This window comes from Ostrinia furnacalis, unplaced genomic scaffold (assembly GCF_004193835.3).
Source record: "Ostrinia furnacalis isolate ACB-3 unplaced genomic scaffold, ASM419383v2 OfSCF4915, whole genome shotgun sequence".
NCBI classification, from domain to species: Eukaryota; Metazoa; Arthropoda; class Insecta; order Lepidoptera; family Crambidae; genus Ostrinia; species Ostrinia furnacalis.
In genome coordinates, this window is record NW_021135154.1 from 1,639,809 (window position 1) to 1,657,172 (window position 17,364).

At 37.4% G+C, this 17,364-nt stretch overlaps 1 protein-coding gene across 2 annotated transcripts in view; it reads right to left on the reverse strand.

The window, feature by feature from the left end:
* The window catches only part of Ubx (ultrabithorax), a 156,952-nt gene extending 149,123 nt beyond the window's left edge, over positions 1–7,829 (reverse strand). Inside the window, exon 1 of one of the 2 annotated variants that reach the window (XM_028314750.1) lies at positions 6,898–7,829. In XM_028314750.1, the coding sequence (XP_028170551.1) occupies positions 6,898–7,357 (460 nt within the window). In that variant the 5' untranslated portion in view covers positions 7,358–7,829. The remainder of the gene's footprint in view (positions 1–6,897) is intronic. The other variant, XM_028314751.1, reaches the window with a different exon arrangement.
* Between the last annotated feature and the right edge of the window lie 9,535 nt (positions 7,830–17,364).

The window sequence follows — 17,364 nt, forward strand, 5'->3', positions numbered from 1 at the left end:
TTATTTGATTACCTACTTTAACCAGATTCTCTTATCAAAATAAAAGTTTATTTTCTTCAGCTTTAAAAACTCCAGTAAATGACTGTGGTTTATCAAAGTTTGAAGAAAAAGAAAACAAATAAAGAGAGATCTCAATGAGATTCAAGCATTGAATCGATTTCTGAGAATTTTATTTTTTATTCAGTTTACACTACTGCTGGTGGTGGAAGTACAGCCTATCATAATAATTCTCCGCATGCGACTGACAACCAGACAGGTTTTCATACGCGCTCATTACTCGTATATTTTAAGTTAAACTGTGTAGGATGCTGCTTTTCATTCAATGAAACAAAGGAAATACGATGGCGCCTAGAAATAGAACAAACAAATTATTTCACCTATCGCTGGATTGCCCTCACTCGGTGATTTTCAATGCAACGTTAGGATCGGGTCACGGTTTCTGAGATAGGTATGCGATTTTGCCTTTCTTAGATAACTTATGTTATAGGATCTATGATAGGATAGATAACGGTACTGTTTGCAGATATTAAATGATGCTTAGTTTTGTAGATTGAAAATTTTACTTAATTAAAATATTTTCATAAATCTATTAGATATTTTATTACAGATTTTTTATAAAAATACATACTCTATTACTATTATGAATCTAACCTAATGAGTTTGGATAAACTGTTGTTGTTTGTTTACATATTGAACCGTTACCGTTAATTTCATTTCATTTGCACATTAAAAAGATTGGTACCTATGTATATTTCAATAAAACTATTCACACACAGTTCGTCGCACACAGTCTGGTTGTAGGATGTTGGTGGGGCATTTTCCTTTTCTTTTAACACTAATCCCTCACCGTAGAATCCTTTGATGTGACGATGAAGTTCACAAAAAGATAACACTGCGAGGTAGCCAGAGTTCATATTTATCACTTCACAGCTGCGCACCTATGATCGATTCTTATCCAAGATGGCCGCCGCGCGCGCCGCAAACAGGCGGGAAACAGGCGCAGACGCACCTCCTTTAACGTAGTAGGCCCGACAATCTTAAATTCAAACCGATTTAATTTGGAACCCTTTTTTATTTTTCACCTGCCGCCATTCCAAACGAAACGAACGTGCTTGCACACAGACGGTTTGCGTTGTACTAAAATTTAAAAAAGCTCTCATAATAGGCACGTTATTCAGAACTTAAAACCATAAAACATATCTCCCCCATTATTAGTTTATGGCTGGCGACTGTTACCGGCTATTATGCTGGTATTTGTGTGTGTTTCTGTTTGTTTTTATTGTGTGCGGTTGAAGGCCGAACAAATTTGGCTTACCATCTATACAAAAATGAAGGTCTACATCAATTTTGTGAACTCATAACAATTACGCTTCTCAATAATTACTTAAATATGAATAGGTTCTAAAGTAAAACGTAACTTTTTTATTTTCAACTATCAAATTATTTCAAGTGTTCTTTCCGTTGTGTTGAAAAAATAATTGTATTGTTAATTTGTTATTTTAAAATATATGGGGTTTAACATATAGAAAATACCTATTTTTCAGAATGTTTAAAAAATTTAAGAAAATAAAACAAAAATATTAAATTTATCATAAAATAAACTTAGGTACAACTATGTAAGCACTTGGATATTTTGTACCAACAATATTTTTATTTAACATCTGCTTGAATTATTTTAGCCGCCCGAAATATTTCATCACCGAAGTAGAGCCACTTCCAACGCGATGCACTTTTCTGTACTAGCGGACCGCATTCTTCAGCAGATAAAGTAGGTAACAACGTTGAGAAAAAATTCACAAGGGTTTTATCTTATTTTAGAATATGTGAATGAATAATGTTCCTAGATTACCGATATTAAAAATTGGAATTGACGCACTCTATGATTATCCACAAATAAAATCCACTTTTTGCATTCACTTGGTTTACAGCAACATTATTTCTTAATCGAACAGTTTAACCGTAGATCTATTTATCATAACAAGTAAAAGTTAACTTTTTATTAATTGTATGTCTTAAGGCAACTAAAATTTTAAACTAGAAATTACTATAAATATTGAGTAGAAAATATTTTCATCCTACTAATATTATAAATGCGAAAGTTTGTGTGGTTGTGTGGATGTTTGGATGTTTGTGGCTCTTTCACGCAAAAACTACTGAACGGATTTCGTCGAAACTCTACAGTATTATTGATTTATAACCCAGATTGACATTATATACAGGCTATAATTTTTGACCGTATGTGACAAATCGGCCGTTTGGTGTAGTGGTTCAGAACGGACTACTATGCCGAGAGGTCCCGGGTTCGATTCCCGGCCGGGCAGAAATTGAAATGATGAATTTTAATTTCTGTGACGGGTCTGGGTGTTACTATGTATAATATGTATGTATTTAAAAAAAAAAGTATATAAGTAGTATATCGGTTAAGCTAGCACCCATAACACAAGCATATTAATTGCTTACTTTGGGGCTAGATGGCGCTGTGTGAGATTGTCCAAAGATGTTTATGTTTAAATACGTTTCAATAAATAAATAAGATGTGTCTAAAAAGCGCCATCCTCTCGTCATTGGTTAAAATGTACAGCGCTGGACAAACTACTGTTTTTGACGTTTGTAAATATACATGCGGGGGAAGCCGTGTAACGCCATCTTTCAACACGATATAACGGGGCGGCGGGTAAAACAAGGTCCACGCGTACGAAGTCGCGCACGTTCGCTAGTACTTATTATAATACTAGCTGACCCGGCGAACTTTGTTCCGCCTTAATGGCAATAAATAACGGGATAAAAAGTATCCTATGTCCTTCTCCTGGCTCTAAACTACCTCCCTGACAATTTTCAGCTAAATCGGTTCAGCCGTTCTTGAGTTATAAGTGGAGTAACTAACACGACTTTCTTTTATATAATAGATATAGATAAATGAACATAGTGAGTACCTACTAGATCTGCTACTATCTAACTAACCTTCAGTAAGTAACCTAGGTAGTATTTGCAAAATCTCATTTCCTTTGATAAAGGTTTATTTTAAACGTTTAAGCCCTGGAGGGAATTAAGTCGCCAATTTTGGAACTGGTTTAGAAATTATAGGGTTAGCCCGCCATGAGGTTACACGATGTTTTTAAACGCAAGCGAAATAAGCCCTTCTGCCCCTTCAATAAGCGGTAAGATTGAGCGCGGTTAGTGGGACGAGTTCCGTAGACTTTACCCGAATATGAAAGTTTGAATGTAGAGCGGGCACATTAAGCTTGACTCTGAGATCTTATACAAATCGTAAAAGAGCCGAGATTGCTAGGAAATTGTTTAACTAGTCTAATGTAGGCACTCAAGAAATGAAGGTGTATTTAATGGATTAAATCAAATATTGAAATTCCACTAATACAGAATCTATGTTGGTCCTTGAATCGATTCTTGAACATAGTTTCACAATTTTAGCCTTTTTTTCATATTAATAATTGTGTTTTTAAAAAGTTGATAGGTAGGTAAGGTATAATGTAATTAAATTAATGATCTTTTTTTCAGTAGCTTCTCAAGTTAAAAAATGTACCTAGTTTCAGTTTTCTTTACCACCCTGTACCCTAAAGCATATTAAATTGCTTGAAGTAATATTTAGGTATGAAAGCAAGGTAATAGTAGGTTATTGCAAAAATACTTAGCAAGCTTTACCCTTTATTAGGCACTAAATTTCAATCAAATCAAAAGATACTTTTAAATTATGGTCTACTACATGTTTTTATTATTCAATTTCTTGCAAAGTACGGCTTGCCCGTAGACAATATTACATGTTTTATGAACATTACATTATTACTAATATTGTACTATGTATCTAAACAATTCCCTGAACATTTTACAAGGCGCCATCTAGTATTCAGCTAAGAAAAGCTTGTTGTACTTTTTTTGTAAACTGCTACATTACTAATTGGTACTTTTTTCTTGTGATTACTGGCTGGATACATTTTTTTTTGTTTCACAGAGAACATTCATTAATGAACTTTTTTATTGTTTCAGTGCACCAAACTTCTTGCCGGCCAGCTACTCGATCTTCGATTCTCGATTTATCATTCGAAAGTTAGCTGGCAAGCCTGGCAACGGTCAAGCCCGAGTTGTACCTCGTCCAACGTCCTTGTATTGTTTCGCGGGCCGTGTTGCGTGAACCCGAGTGAAATATGGCTGACAGAGCGACTACTTATTTTTGTTTTATTTTTTAGCTTGTGTTACTTAATTTTATCAAGTCGCATGAGTTATGAGAGGCGGGACCACACGCGTTGGGTTAATTACACAGTAGTAATGTGAGTTCGACTTAGTAGGGATGAAGGAGTGACCAGTTTTTTTTATCTGGATGTCCCATGGTTGCACGGTTGGGTTCGTATTCCCAATTAGAAATTCTTATTAGAATTTCCAAGCGTCTTGTCGTTAACTTTATAGTTAGTTAATAAATATTCCAATTGCTTGACTCTTGTTGTTTATTATTTTGTAATGACAGTTGAAAATCTTTAATTCTTTATTATTTAATCAAACTTTGTCAAGACACCGACTCTTATTAGATTTGTCAATAAAATTTAAACTTAATTGTTGTAAGGTACAAATGAAATTGTCTTATTGGAAAATCAAGTTACAGCAAATTGATTGGAGTTTTAAATCAAAGTCAGTTTTCTTTCCTCAAGACAGCAATTTTTTTGTTTTATGGCCATCAATTACAATATATGAAATTAATTTATAAATCAGACCTAGACGTTTCCGATCAATCATAACAATACACATTTTTATAATGGTGATCTAGTCTGCTGATTGTTGCAGTGTTTAGTTGTAATTACAAAATAATAGTTTTCCTTATTTTCCGTTTCCTCTACATAGTTAATGCACGACGCTACCGTAACAAATTATGTATCTACCTTTATTGCTCGCTGTTTTCATTCTAGAGGCCCACGTTTGAATCCGAATCCGAGCGCAGAGAAACTAAAATTTGTATTATTTTGTATACATATTACCGTTATTACGGAAATTCAAAACTATTTCGTGATTTCAATGAAGAATTTTAATTTTTAATTTTGCCCACAAGTGGGACTCATTTATTTTTCTTTTCAGGTCTCGTCTCGTCTTGGCCACGTCAATTGAGTGGGCATCAGTGACCAGTGGCACATGTTAATAATAATGCGCCCAAACTAGACCGGGGCATTGACCCACAGGCGCGGGCGCGCCTCCCGTCAGCACAGTGAGCGCTAAAATGCCGCTGCCGATTATCCGGGCGGCAAAGATAATCTTTTTACACGGAAATAAAATTATTATTTAGTTTTTGGGTAAAATCTCATATTGGATATTTGAGAATAGGTAAGGATAACCTTACCTTTTTAATGTTTAGTTAAAAAGGTAAGGTTATCCAGGCAGGTTCAGGCAACTCTAATGCTCCAACCACACCAACGCGTGCAGATCGCCATCGCCGGCGCGATCATAGGGAAATGACAGGTCGCGTGAACTGTCATGGGTCGCGCGATCTGTCATTGGCCTTTGATCGCGCCGGATTGATGTGGTTGAAGCTTAAGTGGTTCATCATGTGAAATTCCTGACCCGTAAATAAAATAAAACTGTGAATGTAATTTCAGCGACAAAAGGAAAGATTTAATAAATGCTATGTTAATTTTTATTTACTGTCTAACCTTTTAAATATAATAGGGAAAAGCTTTACAGTGGTTTTGTAATCTATTAGGAAAATCCGATCGATACGATTTAAACTCGGCAAATCAATATTAATAAATCGGCTTGTTCAATAACCGTCGATCAAACTACATTTAAAATATTTTAAGCTGTCGTAGTAAATACGTAATAAAACTGGTTAAATATGTAGGTATAGTTGATCAATTCGAAGCTTCATCCACTACATATTATAATTATTAATGGCTACTCTGTGTATTTATTACAAACAATCAAGAGGATAATGATACTCTACTGTAATTAATGGCACTGATAGATCTTTGTAACATTAACACAATATCAAGACAAAGAACTACTTACTCATTTATCTTAATTGCTGACAGTGAAAGTGGAAAAAAATCTGTATCAAGGACTAATGATGCGTAACTTTTTAAAACTTTTTTATCCAACTTTGTAGTAATGGCCAACAATTTTGTCAATAGGGAGTAGGGACGACTAGTTGTATTACTGTGAATATTACATACTTTATCCATACTTTTTTCCTAAAAAGATACACTATTTAAAAATTTTAATCAAGATTTATATAGCCCTCGAAACATGCAACATCACGATACAATTAGTGTATAGTGAAGAAAGTTTAATTGAACATGATACCGAATAGTGTAAGACGTTAATTTACGATACATTACATGGTTCATTTGATAATGATAATAAATATTTTTTGTGTGTAAAATGTCATTAAAATCTGTTTTAAAATTGCGACGCTTTCGAACTGCAAAAATTCACAGCTTTTTGTCACCTAAAAATCAAAATTTGTAAATTCATTGACAATATTGCTTAATTTGACGACTGTCGTAAATTATAATGACACTCAAATCTGTCGGCGCTAATAAGATGTTAACGAGGGTCGTTCGTTTTATGTGCGTTTTATTGACACAAGTCGGCGCTACCTGCGACGAGCGTTCTTATTGGGCGCTCTCTTACAAGACCGGAACCGGTCGTTTAGCTGCATCCAACTAAATTGGACTATGACAGCGACATTTTAGCGCCATTCGGACTTGGAGAATGTATGCTGTTTTTTTTCTATTAATCAGTTAGATAATTATTTCCCTTTATATTTCATTAATGATTTAGATGATATTTTTACATATTTACATTCATAATGAAGTAATAAATTATAACTTTCGAGAGTATGGAATCGAGACTTAATCTCTAACATTAAAAAGTTTGTTAGTAAAAAATGAAGTCACTGACCTGCTATGGCCATCCAAGGGTAGAAGGTGTGGTTGGTGGGTTGATGTTGAACTGGTTGAGCGGCGGCTGCGGCGGCTCCGGGAAGTGCACATTGGTTGCCCCAGGGGAGAGCTCTGCCAGGACTCGAGGACTCGCTGTACCGTGCTTCAGGTGTGCAGGCTGCCGGTCTCACGAGAGCCCCCAGCCCAGAACCCCATTCTTTCCCTCCATAACCATTCTGTTGCTCTCCACCGGCTTTCGAACAGTCAGCCTTTGCATATTGCTGCTCTCCAGCGTATAGTTTACATGCTGCTGCCACTGAGGCGTCATAAGGAGAGTCTTGTGGCCTCGGCTGGTGCAGGGCGTGAGGCTGGGCATACGTCAGCCCCAGTGGGAACCCTCTGTACTGGTCACCGCCACCGCCGCCTTGGTGCACCCCGTGCGCCCCGTAGAAGCCACCCTGCTCAAAGTAGGAGTTCATTCTGACCAGTCACTATCGTTCACTAAGTTAGGCAACACTTATGTCATCGCGGTCCCGCGCGCGGTGATAACGCGACCTCCGCCAATGTCACACCAAATACCAGACAATGAAATTTAATTTTATTAATTTTATTGCCTCTTAAACGTCACTCGAGCGTCATAATGGGCCGGCGATAAAGGCCAGTCGACGTGTGTTTACTTTTTACGATTATTTTACGAGTCGGGAGCGCGTGCCGTGGTTTTACGAGCTTTTAAACGGTCGTACGGCGCCGGGTAGTCTGAAGTGGTCACAGTGGGACTGTTTGTTGTCGTATTGTGGGTGATGTCGCGAGTCTCGCGAGCGAAGTTTGTCGTGGCGTGCGATGGAGCGCGCTTGTGGCGGTGTGCGACCGGCGCGGCCCGACTCACGCAGTCAACTGACAAGCGCGCCGCCCCGCGCGCGGGCTGCGATCGCAACTCGACCGATTGTTCCGTCCCCTTTTCGCTAATGACTATAAATATTATCAGTTACGCTCTCTTTTCCCTTTCTTATCACACCTACTGAAGCACGTGGTCTGCCTCTATTGTATTTCAACCCTTGCAACTATATCGACGTCTCAATTACAATTACAAACCGATACCGGTATTTCTCTACATTGATAAGAAACCAAAACAAATCTCAAAGTAAGTAAAGCGTTTAAAGATTTTACTGTTAACAATTACTCAATATTGCAATTTTAAGTAGCTAAGACCCAAGTCGTAAAAAAAGGGTCGACAAGAGCCCAATAATGACTTTACTACTGAAAAGTTAAGCCGCAAAGTCGTAAACTCATAAACGTACAATTAGTGAAACGGGCGAGTAAAGAAAAGATTTTACAACCACTCCTCGGCCGGGCCACAATGAGCGCGCAATATCGTAACAAGGTGCTGAATAGAGTGAGAAGTCGTAAAGATGATTATTATTTCTTCTACTACCTGTTTTTACGAGTCGTAGCGTCCTCGCGCTCTGATTTTAGGTTTGGGCGTAAGCGCGAGCGAGATGGGGAGTGGATCGTGCAAGTGCGGTTGCGTAGTCGGTGCAGCGCAAAGTGTTGCTGTCTCTGTCCAGCGCTGTGTGGCGCGTGCAGGGAAGGCGCACTATCGGTGGGTAAACAATAGCGCATTATCACAAGAGCTCAGTTCGCGCGTTCAAATGAAGTCATCAAACGAATGAATTGCCTGGTGCTGGCCTACCATGAGACACGCTCGCATTTTTATTGCAGTTACAACTTTAAACAAATATTTGCCGATAAAACAGGTTGAGCGCAGCCGAGGTTTTTTCCCCCAGTTTATAATTGGTCAATTTAGGCTCGTACAGATACCGGCACGTCTTAGATAAAGCCTTTTTCGATAGTCCCCGCCCCGCTAGATGGCGCTGGTGGATACGTAAAAAGTAATTAACTTGTAAAGTACATATTATAAAGTGGTCTGCAGACAAAAAGATAATCACATCTAATTGCCCGTGATTATTAAAAAATGCGCACTCGGTGGGTAATGACGAAATGGTGGCTTTCCTGGCAAGCAGGCATCCAGTTGGTCCAGTGACGGTAACTACATAAGTAGCATAATTTACTCTGATTTTAATGTGAAAATCGCTTCCATCAAGCATAAATTACAGCTAAATCAAGACAAAAAGGTCTCTATATTTTTGAAAAGCCTATTTAGCTAAGAATGTGTTTATTTAGGCCGTAAGACATAAGAAAATTTCACTACAACGCACTCGCTACCGAATGAGGTAAGAAAATTCTTGAAGTAAGTGACTCTACATTCTTGAAAATAACCCCCTAAATTCTTGGGATCCAGAGCAAGGGTAAGAATTCCCGAAATGAAGTTGATAACGAATTTGTGGGAGAATTCTTGAAGTAACTGGCAACTCTACATTTGAACTAAGTTTGCGTGTTGCAAATATAGCAGTTGATTTTGTCAATACCTAAGTAAAAAGTAGGTATACAATGACATTCTACACAGCTATTTCCATATCTACAGAAAAGCTATTTTCTTTCATAATAAACCTTTTAATAAGAGGGGAACAAATCAATCTAGTGACAGTCTCTACGTCTCTTGGACCTAATTTTACTCGCTCTTTAAAACTTATTTGATTAAAAAGTGTGAGTTTTCAAAGCTAGAAGAAATCTATTAGAAAAGGTCTAGAAGTAGATACTCTATGAAAAGCTTAAAAAGCCCAAGGAAATACGACGTCAAATGTCTTTTACGCCTTCAAATCGATCTTCGATCGGTCGGTTTACTTTAATTTTCATTTCTTCAGAACTTCAAGACTTGCTTAGAATTTGTATGAAATATTTTATAGTACTTAAACGCAGGTTATTTCATGAACTCTTATTTTTCTTGAAAGTTTTATAGACAATAATATCATCCAGATTTTGACACTTACTATATTTTTTCTGTCAGAGGACTTTCTTGTGCTCTAGAGACACAGATCACAGACAGACGATGGTTCTTATTTATAAAACGATGTAGTAAGGCTACTTAAGTTCTAAAATAAAGAAAGGTTTTACCAAATAGGTATAATATATATAGGACATAATGAAACGTTTCAGGTCACAGAATACTTTTTTAATGTAAAACAAGACAGGTATTTGACTGCAATTGCATTGCACCTGATGTTAAGTAAGATGCAGTCTAGGATGGTGCACATCTGTCCTGTAAAGTGCCTATTAACTGTCGCCTTGAAAAGGTCCACTCCAGGGGACTACGAGTAGATAAGTACACTGAAAATATGCGTCAAAATTGTATCTACATAACCATTGCGTAAGTTTTCACACTTCTAAGTGTGGTTGATGCTATCAATCACGAGTAAGTACTCTCACAAACCACAACCTAGCTTATAACACTTGGTTAGGTTGCGGTTAATCAATTATGCACTTACTTTACTCAATAACTTAGAAAATTGCGGTCTGGGCGAATGCCTAGTGCCTACGTCAAGAAAACTATAATCCAGTAGGTAATGTCAGCAATGGTGCCTCTACTTTCCGTTTCGACTGTCTGCTGCTGTTAGTTTCTTTTTTCATTATTAAAAATACATTATGTATTTAATTGTAGAGCTGATGGCCGCCGGGGCAGGTACGTTCTTGAGTGGCGACCACGAGCCGGAAGACGTAGCGTGGGCAGGCCTCCCACTAGGTGGACCGACGTTCTGGTGAAGGTCACGGGAGGTGCCTGGATGCGAGCGGCACAGGACCGGCCTTTGTGGAAATCCTTGGGGGAGGCCTTTGTCCAGCAGTGGACGTCTTTCAGCTGAAACGAACGAACAAATGTATTTCATTGCAAAAAATGAAAAGCAAAGCCAAACGCTTGAAACCAGAACACACTACTGAAAACTTTAAATTACCTACTTATTACTGCATGAATGTAAGGTGAGATGTTGTTAAGTATACATTCCACTTAATTTGATGCTCACAGCAAATGGCTTCTTTCAATTTCGAGTATAAAACTTGATCCTAATCAGATTCACCTTTAAATTCTGTATTAATCATGTACCTACTCCTTATATTATGTTACAGTTATTGATAAATGTCTAGCTAGATGATACATCATACATAAGTATTTTTAGCCTATGCATAAACGTATGTCAGCTCTACACTATCGTCCAGTGTTCGTCCAACCTTCCTTCCACATGTAGAGTAGGTAGTAAAGTAGTTCGTCTATGTTTACAGATATTGGGTCGCGTAGGTTCAGACGACATGACTCCGTGATTTTGCGGTTGCTTTACAGAGCGACGTAATAATAAAAGGCGTAGTGAAGAGATTACTGAAATGTGTCATGAATGTTTTTTTTTCTAGGCGAGAAAGCATTGGATTGTAACGAAATAGCAACCTGCATTGATTGATACTCCTTGCAACCTATAACAAGGTTTAAGTATGCCACCATTAAATGAGTATCAAAGAACATCTCACTCAAACATTAAGAGGCACTCTATGTATTTTTCTTGTAGTATTGTTGTACATTAGATACACAGTCTAAATAAGTGTACAACAGTAAACTTGAATCACTGCTCAACTTGAAATCGAGCTTTGAGCGCATTACTCTACACTACAACCTTCTACGTACACTACGTCATTATGTGCTACGGTCTACGAGTACTGTAGAACTCGGTAAAACTATGTACGATTGAAAATTCTAGGAACTTTCATAGTTGTTGGCTCGCGTCTGGGTATGCTGGGAAATACCTTCAAGGAACGGTTAGCAAGAACTAATTTGTACAAATCCAATAAGATTTTCGTATAGGACCTAAAGCAAAATATACCTACTTAAGTATAAAATCTCTTCGATTGATAAATACTATGAGGATTGCCATAAAAGCTGTCTTTTAAGGCATATTTTATTTATTTATTCTTGTATCTCTCAAGGTGGACCGACGACATCGTAAAGGTAGCAGGGAAGCGCTGGACGACCGACGCAGGCCGCTACCAATCGTTCAACATGGAAAGCATTGGGGGTAGGGTTGCCAGGCATCCGGCTTTAGCCGGACGTGTTTGGCTTTTTAGGGACTTGTCCGGCCAAATATTGCCTTGTCCGGCCAAATATTGCCTTGTCCGGCCAAATATTGCCTTGTCCGGCCAAATATTGCCTTGTCCGGCCTGTCCGGCTTTTGTTAGGATTTTTATTTGGTTGCCGCGCCAGGCGAAAGTCGAGCCACAGAATCATATGAAGCGCACGCATCAGGATGTTGGTTAGCAACCGATGATGGTAGTACTCACTCATGAGCTGACACTAATTGCTTCCCCCCCCCCGTCACATGTCCGGCTTTTAGGGTAAAATGTCCAGCCAAATGAAGCACAAAGTCCGGCTTTTGTGATTTTGGACCTGGCAACCCTAATTGGGGGAGGCCAATGTTCAGCAGTGAACGTCCTATGGCTGAAATGATGATGATGACGATGATGATCTCTCATCTCTAGTTATTAATAATAATATTAATATACAAACCATCATAATTTAGATCTTAGTAGACACACCAATAGATGGCGTTAGACATTAAAGATTTCCTCACATTGTTCCACCACATTTGAATTAGTGTGAATGCAGGAGAATATTCTTAGAATACTTACATCATAGCTCAGATTATAATGGTANAAAATTTCACTACAACGCACTCGCTACCGAATGAGGTAAGAAAATTCTTGAAGTAAGTGACTCTACATTCTTGAAAATAACCCCCCAAATTCTTGGGATCCAGAGCAAGGGTAAGAATTCCCAAAATGAAGTTGATAACGAATTTGTGGGAGAATTCTTGAAGTGACTGGCAACTCTACATTTGAACTAAGTTTGCGTGTTGCAAATATAGCGGTTGATTTTGTAAATACCTAAGTAAAAAGTATGAATACAATGACATTGTAACGTGTTAGCAATCTATTTTCATAATAAATCTCATAGGCAGGTTTTATTTTAGAAGGGAACAAATTAATCTAATGACAGTCTCTACTTCTCTTGGAACTAATTTTACTCGCTCTTTAAACTTATTTGAGGAAAAAGAAAAATCCTGACATTATTTTTCAAAGCTGAAAATCCATTCGAAAAGCTCTAGAAGTAGATGCTCTATGAAAAGCTTAAAAACCCAAGGAAATACGACGTCAAATGTCTTTTACGCCTTCAAATCGATCTTCGATCGGTCGGTTTCCTTTAATTTACATTCTTTCAGAGCTTCAGGGCTTCTTTAGAATCTGCATAAAAGATTTCATAATAAGCAGGTTCCATGAAAGTTGTTACCTTTGTTCTGGGAAGAAAAACACATCACATTTTTTGATTATTTGATTAGGTAGTTATGTCGAGTTATAAATGGATACGACCTCAATTATTTATTTAACTCTTCTTCTTCTTGCAAGCCAATAATATCATCCAGATTTAGATACTTACTTAATCCATATTTTTTCTGTCAAACGTCTTTCTTGTGCAAGTTGTGCTCAAGAGACAAAGCAATGGTTCTATTCAAAAAGGTGTAGTAAGGCTACTTAAGTTTTTAAATAAATAAAGATATCATTTGAACATAGCAAAACGTTCCAGGTTACAGAATACTTCAGAGGTCTATTATAATAGATAGTACACTGAAAATGCGTTGTATGGTTTGTAGGGCCATACATCTAAGTAGAGTTGAAGAGCACGTCGAGAAGAAAAGATCTCCAATGTGTAAAGTTTTATATTGTAGTTAAATACTGACAGAGTTACTGTGGCAAATCTTTTCTTGCATAGTAGTGTTACGTGGAATGGTTGTTGACGTACTGAGTTATAATAAAGAAAAATACTTAAAATAGTAACTAACGCGCGCCCAAAAACTGGGACGCAAACGTAAGCGTAAAATTAAGTGCCATGTACGATGGCTTGCCCATACATGCGTCTAAATTGTACATAGCCATTGAGCTTTCGCACTTCTAAGTGTGGTTGATGCTATCAATCACGAGTAAGTACTCTCACAAACCACAACTTAGCTTATAACACTTGGTTAGGTTGCGGTTAATCAATTATGCACTTACTTTACTCAATAACTTAGAAAATTGCGGTCTGGGCGAGTGCCTAGTGCCTACGTCAAGAAAACTATAATCCAGTAGGTAATGTCAGCAATGGTGCCTCTACTTTCCGTTTCGACTGTCTGCTGCTGTTAGTTTCTTTTTTCATTATTAAAAATACATTATGTATTTAATTGTAGAGCTGATGGCCGCCGGGGCAGGTACGTTCTTGAGTGGCGACCACGAGCCGGAAGACGTAGCGTGGGCAGGCCTCCCACTAGGTGGACCGACGTTCTGGTGAAGGTCACGGGAGGTGCCTGGATGCGAGCGGCGCAGGACCGGCCTTTGTGGAAATCCTTGGGGGAGGCCTTTGTCCAGCAGTGGACGTCTTTCAGCTGAAACGAACGAACATATGTATTTCATTGCAAAAAATAAAAAGCAGAGCCAAACGCTTGAAGCCAGAACACACTACTGAAAACTTTAAATTACCTACTTATTACTGCATGAATGTAAGGTGAGAAGTTGTTAAGTATACATTCCACTTAATTTGATGCTCACAGCAAATGGCTTCTTTCAATTTCGAGTATAAAACTTGATCCTAATCAGATTCACCTTTAAATTCTGTATTAATCATGTACCTACTCCTTATATTATGTTACAGTGATTGATAAATGTCTAGCTAGATGATACATCATAAGTATTTTTAGCCTATGCATAAGCGTATGTCAGCTCTACACTATCGTCCAGTGTTCGTCCAACCTTCCTTCCACATGTAGAGTAGGTAGTAAAGTAGTTCGTCTATGTTTACAGATATTGGGTCGCGTAGGTTCAGACGACATGACTCCGTGATTTTGCGGTTGCTTTACAGAGCGACGTAATAATAAAAGGCGTAGTGAAGAGATTACTGAAATGTGTCATGAATGATTTTTTTTCTAGGTGGGAAAGCATTGGATTCTAACGAAATAGCAACCTGCATTAATACTCCTTGCAACCTACAACAAGGTTTAAGTAGGTATACCACCATTAAATGAGTATCAAAGAACTTCTCAAACACTAAGGATGCACTCTATGTATTTTTACCCGACTGCGCCAGAAGGAGGGTTATGTTTTTTCCTGTAGTATTGTTGATATATGTATTAGATACACAGTCTAAATAAGTGTACAACAGTAAACTTGAATCTCTGTTTAACTTGAAATCGAGCTTTGAGCGCATTACTCTACTAAACTACAACCTTCTACGTAGGTACACTACGTCATTATGTGCTACGGTCTACGAGTAGGTAGGTACTGTAGAGTCGATCGACAAAACTCTGTACGATTGAAAATTCTAGGAACTTTCATAGTTGTTGGCTCGTGTCTGGGTATGCTGGGAAATACCTTCAAGGACTGGTTAGCAGGATCTAATTTGTAAAAATCCAATAAGATTTTCGTATAGGACCTAAAGCAAAATACACTTAAGTTTAAAACCACTTCGATTGATAATACTATGAGGATTGCCATAAAAGCTATCTTTTAAGGCACATTTTATTTATTTATTCTTGTATCTCTTATTTATAGTTATTAATATTAATACAAACCATCATAATTTAGAACTTAGTAGACACACCAATAGATGGCGTTAGTAGTAGACATTAAAGATATTTCCTCACATTGATCCACCACATCTGAATTAGTGTGAATGCAAGAGGATATTCATATAAAAGTTACATCATAGCTCAGATTATAGGTAATGGTAGGTATTTTAAAAGACCAAATTCAAACTCTACCATCATCATCAAATCGGCTAAGGGTTGAATTTCTTTCGCCATTTCCAAAAACGCAAAGCTCAAGTCAAGCTTTTTACAAACCGCAAACATTCCAAATGTTTCCCAAAGCAAAGGACAGCGGCAATCATCAAGGCTCTTATCTGCAAAACAAAAAACATTCGCGTGGACCGGCGCACGCGCCATGCCACCCGGCTGCCCCTGCGCATCGTAAACACGATTTTTACTACTCCAACGCTCGTAAACGTCACGTGAATTGCGCCATTTGTAGAACTCCCAGTAAACACCGTTCAGATTATTTCGTACACGCCTCCGGGGCTAAGCCGCGATATAAATTCGAAGTTTTATGAACGGTCCACTCACGGGGATTGTTATTATGCCGTTCTTTAGACGTTTATTGAACCATTATTGACTTGTTTAAAGTATCACCAGCTTAATAGAGATAAAGGAGTTAAGATAGTTTATGTTTTCATCGTGTGGGTTACAAGTTGTTGTAACTTACAACAATGTTGTGTTCTCGCGCCTAGTCGTCTGGGGAGGTTGATCGCACTTTTATTACTATAATTTGCGTCCGATTGCGAGTTGTTGTGATTGATCAAAGTGGTCTCGTAGGGGCTTGATGACAGTCATGATTTGTTTCAATCGTTTGTCTGCAGCTTCTCGTGTTGGTTTTACGGTTATTGGATGATTAACCGCCGTTCCATCTGATTCTTTACATTGTATGCCGTAATGGAGTGAGGCAAAAGGCTTTATTACCTCGATGAGGTGTAATGATTTGAGATTATATACCTGAGATACACCATTTAGTTTGTGCAGCGTTTATGTATGATTGTGAAAAACATCTTAGGAAATCATAAAGAATTTCACACAGCTTTCGGCATTGAGAAATACAATGGAGAAATTACTCCTAAAAAGAAGAAAAAATCGTACCTATACTACGTGTCAAAATAACCAATTTTTAACTTGGGTTAATTTTGTCCCGATAGAGATAAGGACCTACAAAATTAAACAAAAATAATTTTTTGCTGTCCTAAATTACCCACATCAACATGTTCTAGGGATATTTCAATTAAACCTAAATAATTTAAATTCTATTAAGTATCTATTCTACGCTTTTTGACTGTAGCATAAAACCAATGAGACTATTTGGATGTTGCGCAAGAAACAATAAAATAGATCATAATCTTATGTAGAGCCAAGCAAAAACAATACCAATGTATGTAAAATAGTAATACTTACTTAGTTTAATTTTTTGGTAGACTGTCGGTACTTAAATGTAGACAGGTAATTTAGGATAAGTAAGAAGAACTCTACCTACTGCCTAGGTTTAAATTACATAGTTTATTTTTTCGATTTAAGTATTTTTTTAAATCTACATTAATTTAAGATTTTTTTAAATTGCTTGGTTCCTGTAAAAAAGTCATTGAACGTTTTTTAAATTATTTTTACAATACTCAAGAGGAAAAGGATGTTACCTGAAAAATTCCGATAGATGGCATTCCAAGACTGACATTCCTAAAGGATGATCGAAGATGTTGGATAAACCATCAAAATGTAATAAGTCGGCAGGATGTAAAACCTATTTCAAATATGGTAATAATAAGTAATTTTATACAATTAAAAAAAAAATATACAGAACATTTATTATAATTTGTTTTATACCAATGTAGAGTCGCCTATCCCACGCTTTTAGATTTATAGACAATTTTCCTTAACTAGGTATAGCATTATTGATTTTATTTAACTTATAGAAGGTCAGTAAACTTTCT